The sequence below is a fragment of the Oryctolagus cuniculus genome, chromosome 1, assembly GCF_051225735.1.
Source record: "Oryctolagus cuniculus isolate XC-2025 breed Fujian yellow rabbit chromosome 1, ASM5122573v1, whole genome shotgun sequence".
NCBI classification, from domain to species: Eukaryota; Metazoa; Chordata; class Mammalia; order Lagomorpha; family Leporidae; genus Oryctolagus; species Oryctolagus cuniculus.
In genome coordinates, this window is record NC_142867.1 from 35623605 (window position 1) to 35635905 (window position 12301).

The 12301-nt window shown below is 41.8% G+C and overlaps 1 protein-coding gene across 11 annotated transcripts in view; it reads left to right on the plus strand.

Moving 5' to 3' along the window:
• The window catches only part of MPPED2 (metallophosphoesterase domain containing 2), a 195735-nt gene that overhangs the window by 101693 nt on the left and 81741 nt on the right, over positions 1-12301 (plus strand). For all 11 annotated transcript variants that reach the window (XM_070064518.2, XM_008269263.5, XM_089310106.1 and 8 more), the window contains one exon: positions 3116-3341. In XM_070064518.2, the coding sequence (XP_069920619.1) occupies positions 3116-3341 (226 nt within the window). The remainder of the gene's footprint in view (positions 1-3115; positions 3342-12301) is intronic.

The following is a 12301-nucleotide window of genomic DNA, read 5'->3' on the forward strand; positions in this document are numbered from 1 at the left end:
AGCTATATATCATTACTTACATTATTCTTGTATGTTTTCAAGCATGCATTTTTAAAATATACAGAACTGTTTGACATTTTATCAAAGATTTGTCTCCATTCTACTTAGTAAACTTGTCTATCATTAATAGAAGATGTACCACATCTCGGGAAGGATGGAGCTGTTTAGTTGGCAGAATACTTTAGGTCATTGAGAGCAAGGGTTTTTCCATGTTAGAATAACTATAAATGGCCTGATTTTTTTTTTATTCAACCAGGTCAGCTTAGATATCCTGATCTGAATAAAATAGATAAAGACAGGCACCTCTTTGTCTGACAATTTTTAAGTGATGCTCTTTGAATACCAAGAAGTTTGAAGCTTGACTGCAGAGCCTTCCAAATTAATCTAGTCTGGGAAAAAAATGAAAATGCCATCAAGTAACAGGAGATTTGTCAGCTGCCCGGCTTACACTTTTCATATAAAACATAAAGGTTGGCAGATTATAGATGAAAGGTCAGTTCGGCAAAAAAGAAAATATGTCAGACAATCTCATAACATAGGTAACAGAAGATGGAGCCTGGAAACTACTATTGGGATTCTCAGAAAGAAATGAGTTTGTTGGCAACGTGTAAATATCATCATCATTTCTGTGGCTGTTCATTTTGGTAGCTGCTTCTCTATGCTGAGTCTCCAAAATTTGATTTAAAAGACACTAAAGATGCCTGTCTTCCTAAGGAAGATTTACTTTGCTGCAATTTTTTTTTCTTTAACTTTTTCCAAAGGGAGGATATGTACTTCCTTTGCCCTGTGTCCTAGGCTCACCTGTTTCAAACTAAAGCTCTAAAATAAGGACAATCTGAGAAGCCAAGCTCTCTTGCAAGAGTGTAGATGCATACTGGAAGGATCTACAGTGATTTTGTCATCATAAGATTAAGGAGCAAGTGGACAACTGTGTACAGTCTGATGTGCACAAGTTGAGTTGCTCAAAAATTCATGCAAATAGGACCTGCCTTGGAACAGATTACCGTCCAGAAAAACATCATAGCCTCTCTGGCTTTGAGAGCACAGGTGAATCTGGGGTGCAATATTAAGCTTCAGGGTCATGAACCATGATATTAGCCTTCTGGGACCACTTGCAGACTCCCAGCACGAGAATTTGTGGCCTTGTTAACGTGTCTTTCATCTGCTTTTCAAGTGCAGGAATCCTGTGAAATATCATCAACATTCTATCAAATAGCTTACAACAAACGTCACTCCTAATTGCCAAATGCACATAAAGATGTAGAAGAAGGCTTCCTGCCTTTGATGAGATTTTCTGCACAACCTCGCTTACAGCAGAGGCCAGAGGCATGTCACACGCACGATGGCCCATCAGTCAATGATATCCGTTGAAGACTGACTCAGTGTTTCTGTTTCATCTTTCTGCAATATTATGTCCCATCTGTTTTTGTTCCTCTTTTAAGCCTCCTCATAACATGCATAATATATGTGCAATTGTACTTCTATTTGAAGTTAAAAATTAAAAGCTAAAGAATGATCAGTAATGTGACAAAACATAATCTGGCAGACTTAAAGTCTGCTTCAATATTAAAAGATGTATTTTGGGTGTGCTTCTGAGAATGTGAGGACTTCCCAGTGTTATCTTTCTTATTTATTTATTATTATTTTTTTTTTTTGATAGGCAGAGTGGACAGTGAGAGAGAGAGACAGAGAGAAAGGTCTTCCTTTGCCGTTGGTTCACCCTCCAATGGCCGCCGCAGCTGGCGCGCTGCAGCCAGCGCACCGCGCTGATCCAATGGCAGGAGCCAGGTGCTTCTCCTGGTCTCCCATGGGGTGCAGGGCCCAAGCACTTGGGCCATCCTCCACTGCACTCCCTGGCCACAGCAGAGAGCTGGCCTGGAAGAGGGGCAACCAGGACAGAATCCGGCGCCCCGACCAGGACTAGAACCCGGTGTGCCGGCGCTGCAAGGCAGAGGATTAGCCTAGGGAGCCGCGGCGCCGACCCCCAGTGTTATCTTCATGGGTCACTTTCTTTAGTACAAGTGGATGGACTGCAGAATTCCTGCCCCATCCTATCCCCCACAAAAACTTCTCTTCCCCACTATGCTTCCCTAATTAAATCATACACTCTGGCTTGCCAGCAAGGAACCGTTCTTAGAACAAGTGTGTCCAATTTCCTATTAGCAGTCACTTTAATTCTTCCTGGAGTAGCAGGAAACATTAATTTGCCTTGGACCCAGGAGTCTCAGGAAGCTAGGATTGTAGGTGCCATTGCTCCACCCTCTTTTCCAGAATAAAATAAAGTAAGTAATCCTAAGGGATGAGTTGGGACAGTGTAGGGGAAGGGGCATTAATTTCAGGATGGGGACAGCTGCCCAGCACTATCTCCCTTTGGATTTTGGTTCTTAGAGCATCAGGGTGAGTTATTAATATGTATGATCTGTATGTTATTCAAACATTATAAATCTATGCAGAAGGCTGGTGTTTAGGTTTTCCTTTATAGCTTTCATTCTTCTTCCCAGAATTATCTCATTTTGATCGGGAAACTTTTGCATAAAAAGCACACACTGAGAACTCACATTTCCATACCATAAATATTAAAAGGGGGTTAAGCTTTCAGTCCCTTCTCCTATCCCAATGGGAGGAAAGTTAGCCTTCTAACGAGAGGGCCCTTAATAACGTTCTTTTTATTCACAAGCCGAAGGTAAACTTAAAATTATACTTGCAATATGAAATTGAGTCATGCGGTTCCTTCCATTTATTCAAGTTGTGGAATGCTTGGTTATGCCACATCTTTTGTGTGAGTGATACACTAAAATCCTGACAACCAGAATTCTGGGGTGTTCAATAGTTGGCTGCTTTATGTTTTGAAGAGAGAATTTTTTTAATGAAGCTGGGAAACTTACTGCCTTCTCAGTAGCTTTTTAGCTTCTTCACAGCTTCCCATCTTCTGTTTATTGTCATTTTTGTTAGCATAAAGGAGTAGTCTTAAATTTTGGTTCACATGGAAATATAAAGGAATGAATATGTGAGCAATTCCATTTCAATATGCTGCCTGCTAATCACGCAGTCTCGTCTGTTGTGCTTTGTGATGGGAAATGAACGTGCTAATTGGTGCTCTTTTTTCTTCTTTCAGGAAACCTGCCATATGAATATAAAATAGTGATTGCTGGGAATCATGAACTGACATTTGATAAGGAATTCATGGCAGACCTTGTTAAACAGGACTACTACCGTTTCCCCTCTGTGTCCAAATTGAAACCAGAGGACTTTGACAATGTTCAGTCCCTCCTGACAAACAGTATTTACTTACAAGACTCGGAAGTAACAGTGAAGGGATTCAGGATATACGGCGCACCTTGGTAAGTGTGAATTCCAACCGTTTGCTTCTCTTGCTTTTTAGCCCTGCACCAAGAGAACATGGTTCAGACTTAGATGCTTTAAATGGAAATGACTAGAATGGAAGGAAACCTTATGGCTGTATTTCCAGTAAAGTACATAGCCGGGTACAGGTGCAAAAGGCAGCACTTGTCTTTATTGGGATACAGACTCCTTTAGGCAAGATCAGTGGGAGCTGGACATGCATCCCCTTATGTGGCTGTGCTAAGTATGAGTCTGAGTGACACACAGCTGGCTCCTGGAGAAGGTTACCTCCCGTGTTACCCTGTGCAGAGATCCAGCTACTCTGCGTGTTCCTTTGGCCTTAGGTGGCTCCATTTCTCGTTAATACTGGAAGCAATCCCAAAACATCTTGTTGCAGTTTCTCAACTCTCTCTACACCTCAGAATGAGCAACTCTGTAGAAAGACAGATTTTGAAGCCCTACCCCCCTTGAAGACCCTGATTCTCCTTCCCAAGATGAGGCTTGGCAGTCTGTACCTCTTAAGGCCCCCAGGGCCAGACTGATGCTCTGGCAGTTTGTAAGCTCTTGGGTGAGCGTTCAGGACTAGAATCCTTAGAACTGAAGTCCAGAAGACTGGAAGTGGGCACATGTCCTCTGGGGTCAGACAGGAAGCGTTTCAATCTTGGCTGCATCCATTGTCAATTGTTAAGTTTAATGAAGTTACTTCCTAGCAGCTGAGCCCAAGTTTTTGTGTCTTTAACACAGTGAAAAGAGAACCTATCTCAGAGCGTTGTTAGGAGGATTTCATGGGTGAAATTTGCAATGAACTTGGAAAAGTGCCTACAAGTTAGTTTAGGCTAATAATTATCATTTTTCTGGCCTTGGCTCTGTCGCTAAATATTTATGTCAATTTGGGCAAGAGACTTTGCGCCTACGGTCAGTGTTTTCACCTTGAAAATGCAAAGCAAGTTATCAAAAGCGAGAGTGTTAGATGAAATGCGTGTCAGTATCAGAGGAGCCTATTATTTATCTTTTGAGGGCTCTGTGTATCTTACTGAGCAGAAGAACTAGCCTTTACTCACCCAAACTGGAAAAACACTGCCGGCCTTCCCAGGAGTTGTTGAGGTTCTGGAAGAGGACAAGCCGAGCGAATTCGGATTGACTGTCCCTGCTCAACCGCTTGGTTTGTCCTCCAAAACAGAAAGTTGAGATAGTTTCTGTGATTTACTTTCGAGCTTCACAAATTGGTGTAGAAGGCTGAAGAGTAGGTACAGGAGGCCTATTTCTGGGTCAAACCAACCAGACGATGACTGTATACTCTTAGGCACTGTTCTAAATCCTTTATATCTGTTATCTCATTTGATCTTTAAAATACCTTGAGAGAATGGCACTATTGTGATTCCTCATTTGGAAGAGAAGAAAACTCAGGCACTTAATGTTACCTAACTGCTCAAGAATCACGACTGGTAGTTCCCACCCAATGGGAACCCAGCAAGTGTAACTCCAGGGAGCAGAGGATGACTGAGTGGTGGTGGTGGTATGGCAACTGCTGATTAAAACCTGCAGATTCAGTTTATATTGTGCTTAATTAATATCCATCAGTTTATTTTTATGTGTGTATGTGAGAAGGTGGCAAAGGGCAAGAGAAAAAAAAAACAATAGCAATGATTCCTGTTGGATTGTAATCTGCTAGTGAGTCTCAGGGTCAGTAGGATGTTGGTACCAGCATTTCTGGGTACAGAGCGAGAGCACGTGAGAGAGAGCAGGAGAGAGTGAAAGTCCGGCTTCACCTCCCTTCTGAAAGACAGTGCAGTCGTTGAGGAATGGCCTCTGACTTGCAGAGAAGCTCTTCCTCACTGTAAGATCATTTCTGAATAACATAGGGTGATTTTTGAAAAATCTTCAGAAGGCACAGAGCATTTAAGGGGGTTTCATAGGTTTCTCAAAAGTAATTGCCACCAGATTAGGAAAATCACTGTAACTCATGTATTTAAAATATATGTATTGTGACTTGGTTGAGATACAGAAAAGCAATCTTTGTTTGCATTCATTATATTTTTATAACTTACAGCATAGCCCAAAGCTACCCAATGACCAAAGAGAATTAAAGTACTATTTCCTGATTCACAGATTAACAGGAATTTGTATGTAGAAAATAACTTAAACATACCAGAGTACTCACAGGAGTTTGCAACCAAAATATGCTGTGGTATTTATTAGATCCCCTAGGAAGAGCACTTGAGTGTGGTTTGATGGGTCTGGAAAAAATCAGTGGCCTAAGCTGGAAGGAGCTGTGGTGGGATCTGCAGCCCGCGAAGGAGAGGGGATCTGGGGAGGACAGAAGAGTTGAGTTCCCTGGACGCTTCTCTTCAGGAGGCTCTAAGACAGGTTTTGTGACTTTGCCATCCTGTTTTTCCCAGAATGTTGGAGAGAGGAATCAGGCATCATCTAACAGGTCAGTCACAGACTGCTGAGCTTCTATTGTCTTCTTTTCTCCTCTTCCTTTTTGGGGTCCAGAAGAGGGTCTGGTGTTGTCAGAAAGTTGGTGAGCCTCAGACTTGGCTCTTCCGCAGGAGAGCTCATGGATCTCTCCTGTCCCTAGTCTTGATTGTCTGCCCCCACGATGGTTCCCGGTTTCCTCTTGGTGACTCAATCTCAGTTCTGTGATGTCTTCTCCAAGGGCTGAGTTGATTAGAGCGAGGGGATAAAATTCTGATACGTAAACTGTCGGCCTCCGTGGTCACTCATTGCTTGTCTTACCAGAGCACGAGAGGGAGAATTTTGAAACCATTTTCTTATGTTTTTGGTTAGTAAAGCTATAACCAGCATTTCTGTGCCAGCACGGATTCAGTAAATTCACATGTGGCACTTGGCAGTTAAAAATCGACTAGCCTCTTCTTTCTCTGATTTCAGCTGTTCTTTTGAGACTAAGATGTTGTTTGAAAAAAAAAAAAAAAATCCACATACTAACTGCTCAACAACAAAGCTGCAAAAAAGTAAAAAGTTCACATTGCACTGAGCGGAATAGAGCACTTGTGTTGTTCAGTGATAGCCCACACCTTGTTCTCCTCTTGAACAGAAATACAGAGCGTGTCCCCCGTGGCTTTTAATGAATGTGAGTAGGGCTGTCCTGTGTCCAGGAATTTGATCTCCAGGCTGACCAAGGGGTCAGGAACAAAGAGCACATTTTTTTTTTCCACGATAGAGTGGACCCAGGTGTAATTTGTCAGATTTAGTAACTGTGGAGGAAGTGCCTTAACTCCAGCAGGAAAATGAGATCAGGCCCAGGCAGTGTATTCTAAAATGGCTGAAACAAGAGAAAGCCCATTGAGTTGTTTTTTCAAAGAAAGTGTTAGCATGAGATTGTTCCTCTTCCTCTCCCCTCATTTCGTATAGTAAACATGTAGAGTTCTTTCATTCATTTAGATGTAATTTTCTCAGCGTTTTTCAAAGTGGGAGTTGAGTGTTGATTCCACTCTGTGTAGCATTTATAATTGTGTTTGCACACAAATAGCTACAAGGTTGATCACGTTTCTTTCTTCTGATCAGTACAATAGTACTTTATGTTTACCCTGTCAGAAAAGCTTCAGATATTCTTCTTTCCAATTATAAGTTTTGTAATGCATCATGTATTTTGCTGACAGTCTTCAAGTTCTTGAAATAGCGAGCAAATTAACAGCAGATACTGAGTGCAAGGATTAGAAAACCAATTGGCAACTTATATGATACAGTTCAGATACGGGGATGTGTGGAATGGGCTCATTTATTTTATTTTCAGTCATACTTTGTAATTAACTGGGGCAACAAAAAGAGGAAGAAGAAAAAGAAGAAAGCAGAAAAAAAGAGAAACATCTCCATATTCAGCAGAAAAGTCTTTTCCCACTAGAGAATGAGATGATACAGTGTTAAGTCTTACCCATGTTTCCCGGGATTCCAGCTTTTAGTCAGGAAGGTTCAGAAAGGTATTGGCACAGAAAGAGATCGTGTGTGGGGGGTGTGTGTGTGTGTGTGTGTGTGTGTTAAACAAATATGCACTCTGCTTTTACATGATTCTGTTTAAAGGCCCAGGCTAACATTTCATTTTCCTTGGCTCCGGTCCCGTAGACTCTCCTATTATGAAACCTATGGCTGTTCTGCCCTGGTCTAGAATTACAGAGCTCTGTTTACATTTTTGCCTGCTGCAGAATGCAGCTGACTGCTCCTAGAGCTGCACTGGATCAGATTCACTTCTGGTTTAACAACTGCCCTGTTTATTTGAAAAAGGAGAAAGCAAAACCGATTACTTTGCTTCCTACCTGCATGGACAGCGGGATCAGTAAATACCATTTGAGAGCTGGTTTATGCAGAGCTTGTCATGTGGGATCCTACTCAGACCTTTTTGCCAGCTCTGTAGAGTTCAGCCTTTACAGTCTGTCCTGCAAAACATGGGTGGGGTTGTGTGCATTCAATTATGCTTCATATCAACCACTAACGGCACCAGAGTTCTTTGCTGTGCTTGTCCACAGCAAGTTAGTTAATAAACAATAATCAACTTATATTGGAAAGGGTATTATATTTAAAGAGCTTTGATATGTGTTGTTTCATTGGATTTCAGAAGTCTCTGAAATAAGCAGTGCATGCATTAGTAATATTAATTAATTAATTAATAATAGCCATCATTTATAAATCTTACATACAGTAAGTATTGCCTCCTTTTGGTAAAGAAGACCAGGATCAAAGGAGAGATATAGATAAGGAAGGCGACTTGCCCAACACAGAGTTAGTTTGGAGGTGAAATGGGGATACAATTCAAGAATTCTTTGCTGAGTTCCTTAGATTACACCTGATGTCCTAATAACCACAGACGTCTGTCTGTTCCTTGACCTGAAGCAACTTGGAATGGGCCGCTTATCATTCAGGAAGAGTTGCTTGTTGCCATCTACTTGCAAAAAGAGCATACAGAAATGCAGCCAATACCCATAAGGAGCTTTCAGGATTAAGTACTGAGGCGTGCTGATGGGAGAAGATGGAAATAGAGAAGGAACGGAAGAAACAATCCAGCACCTTGCATGGTGTGCTCCAGAGATGAGGGGTTTCAAAAAGGAAAGATCTGCACCTCAATGTGTTGTAAGACATGGGTCAGCTCCTTGTGGTCCTCCTCCTCCTCAGAGACAACTTCACACATAGCACAAATCAGGGGTCAAGTAGCACTGGCCTGTGGCTTTTCCCCTGTAGCACCAGGAAGCTGCAGAGGAAGGCAGCAGCCCCGGGCATCCGCACCAAGAAGGCAGTGCTGGCAACGTGCCGCAGCTGAAGTCAGGCCTGGCAGGGGCCCACAGAACGTGCTCCAGAGAGATCTGGGCCTTCGCATCAGGGTGCTGGCGGCTGGCTGCTAGGTGTTCTTTCATTTTCTCATGTTACACTCGCAGGGTTCCTCCTTGTTTTAGTACGGATTTGCTGCTGGTGGATAGAAGAAGATGATAAAGTGGCTGTGTACTCCCTGTGGGCAGGGACTTGTTTGCTTTGCTGTCTGTACTTACTCTAGGCTACCTCAATGCCTGGCTCCTAGTAGCTGCTCAGTCCCTATCTAATAAATGAATGAATGGTATTTGTAGACACTCCTGTGACTGATGAGCTGAAGGGTCATATACATGAGACACCCAGTTAGAAAGAAAAGAAAATACTTCCAATACAAGATTAAGAATTACTATGAATCTACAATGCGGGGGACTAGAGATACTAGAGGAAAGTGGAACCAACCAACCAAAGCTTGAATCTCTGTCCATGGGCTTCAAGAACCAACTTGGATCCTTAGTGAGCCCGCAGAAATATAGGGCTCTACTGACTCCTCTTTCCCTTAAACCGGGAGTTCCTCGGGCTAGCAGACTTCTGGCAGAACCTGAAAGCTTTGCTGCCTACATTGGACATAGCCTTAAACAGCTGAGAACCTGCTGTGCCTCCTGAAAGAGGGAAGCTGTGTGGTGTAGATGTCTACAGGCTTTGGCCTTAGAAACAGGCCATCCCCAGAGAGCTACAGTCTCCATTTTGTCAGTTAGAACTCACTGACCTTGTTATACGTGTTATACAATCTCTCTAAAACACAATCCCATCTGTCAAATGGGTACGCAAACAATAACTGCTATTTGTTCAGGTACCTTATGTAATATCGCTTTGCAGTCTCACAACAGTGCTACAGAGGAAATAATTCTGCCTCCATTTGAGAGGTGAGGAAATGAAAGATTAGACAAGTTAAATAACTCATCCAGTCGCATTCATTTTGCCAAGAACTGGAAGCCAACTGCAAATATGTTTGGTGGCCAAGGTTTTGTTTTCTTCGTGACTCACAGGACATCTTTCATAGGATGAAAATGAAATAATGTATGTTAAGTTCCTGGTACTCAGCAAATGCTCAGTAAGCCTGATTTTCTTCCCTGAAAAGTAGCAGTTACTCATTTTGTGGTAGCCATTATTATTTTTGCTTTTGTTTTGCTTGCTTAGTTTTGTTTGTAGTGTGGCACACAGGATAGAAGACAGAGAAATAAAAATGGGCAGAAACAAGGTGAATTGGAAACTTAGTCTAAGAAAATGTTTACCCTTGTTTATGTGTGTGGATATGGGGGAGAGAATTTTTAAAAGTGAACATTGCATGGTTTCTTTGCATGATAAGTGCCTTATGACCTGGGTAAGTGGAAATCATTTAGGAAGGGAACCCTGCATATTGGCCACATTGGGTACAAGGCACGGAAGAGTGAATGGATATCTGTTAAATGAAGACATACAGGGCGTTTTTAAGGTCACTTGCATGGAGTATCATTTTCTAACACTTGGCAGTGTGTTTTCACCCAGGAAAAAGAAAGGTAATGTTGAATGGTGACTATAAATTGAATGTGGAATGTTCCGTGAGGGCCATTCCAACACGAAGTGAGTGGCAAATTTGAAAGCCTCTGGGGTAGCAGAATGTGTATGGATTCTGCAAAGAGCAGAAAAGGTGAACTGCAAATCAGCCTTAATTCAGGAGAGGATATAAGAAGACTGTTTTGCTCAGATATTAGAAAATATCACCTGGGTTAAATTGTAAATACAGTTACTATGACTAATAGTATCCAAGTATGAAATTTGCAGCAAACAATGAAATGAACTGGCAACGAGAAGAGCAGCACCTGGTATCAAAGGGCAAATCAGAGGAAGTGGTTAAGACTGAGCCTAAATAAGATTCTTCCAAGATAAAATTTCCCAAGACAGCATGTGAAGGGGCTGGAGATATTTATGGATTAATTTAGATACTTTCAGGCCCAGGGTCTGGGCATGGTAGGTTTATAGAGTGGATCATATTAAATAAAAAAGTGGTGCTAAAATTTTGTATGAATCTCCTGTAAATCAACAGTGAAGACTAAAACCAATGTTGTGTTTATAAAGGAAGAGAAGGGGCACGGTTGACACACTGATTTTCCATTCTTTCCTAAAATTGGTTATGTACTTCTTTTATACATTATGTACAAAATCATTGCACATAAAAATAAGTGACTCTGATGGCTGCCTGGCTTAAGAAATGGTGATTACTGTTTTCTTCACTATATTTCAAGCTACTATGTGTATTGAAATTCTGGGACATGCTCAATCTAAAGCTGAATCTAATATGCTATACTGATTTTCTGTAATACACAAGAAGTAGCTTAGAGCATCATCATTCTATAAAGAGGATTATTGAAGACAAACACTAGAAAAAAATGTGTTTTAAAAATTGTCTTAGTGATTTAAAAGTCCACCCCCTAAGTCACTAGTCATAATTGAGGTCGTTATTTTTATTTTGTATCAAAATCAATAGAAAAAGGCTTCCTGTTTTGATCTTTTCAGAATAAAATCAAATATGTGAGAATAAAACAATCAAAAAATTGTTGAGGGGTGGGAGACGCTGTGGCACAGATTGTTATCCACTGCTTGGGACACCCACGTCCCATATCAGAGTGCTAGTTCAAGTCCCAAATACTCCATTTCTGACCCAGCTTCTTGTTAATGTGACTTGGAAGAAAGCAGATGATGGCCCAAGTACTTGAGTCCCTGCCACCAACATGGAAGACGTGGGTGGAGTTCGTGGGTCCTAGCTTTCAGCCTGGCTTAGTCTTGACTGTTGCAGGCATCTTGGGAGTAAACCTTGGGATGGAAGATCAGTCTTTCTCTCTCTTTCTTGCTCTCTTTCACTCACTCACTCTACCTTTCAAATAAACCTGTTTTTAAAATGATCCTCATGGCAGAGTTTGGTCAAATAGCTTTAAACATACCAGTTAAGACACCCCTGTCACAGATCAGAGTACCTGGGTTGGATTCGCTGCTCTTGATTCCAGCTTCCTGGTAACACAGACCTTTATAGGTAGTAGTGATGGCTCAAGTAATTGGGTTCCTTCCACCTGCACTGGAGACCTGGATCGTATTCCTGGTTCCCGGCTTCACCTGACCCAGCTACAGCTGTTGCAAGTATTTAGAGTGATCCAACTGGTGGGAGTAAGTTTTCTTTCTCTCTCTGCCTCTTGCATTAAAAAAAAAAGAGGGAAGGAATAACAACTTGATGATGGCAAACCTTTGTTGTAAATACACTGCTGAAGTATTATACATCACCTCCCAACTCTTTGTCTTTTCCTTTGGTTTTATGGTTTAAGAAAAATAGTCTAAAACAAATTTGTTTTAAAAACATAGAATTTGATGGGTGCCGGGTTCTAGTCCCGGTTGCTCCTCTTCCAGTCCACCTCTCTGCTGTGGCCCGGGAGGGCAGTGGAGGATGACCCAAGTACTTGGGCGCCTGCACCTGCATGGGAGACCAGGAAGAAGCACCTGGCTCCTGGCTTCAGATTGGCGCAGCGCACTGGCCGTAGCGGCCATTTGGGGGGTGAACCAACGGAAGGAAGACCTTTCTCTCTCTCTCTTTCACTGTCTAACTCTATCTGTCAAATAAAATAAAAAAAAAAAAAACATAGGATTTGTTTATAGGTTTTGCTTTTATATAAAA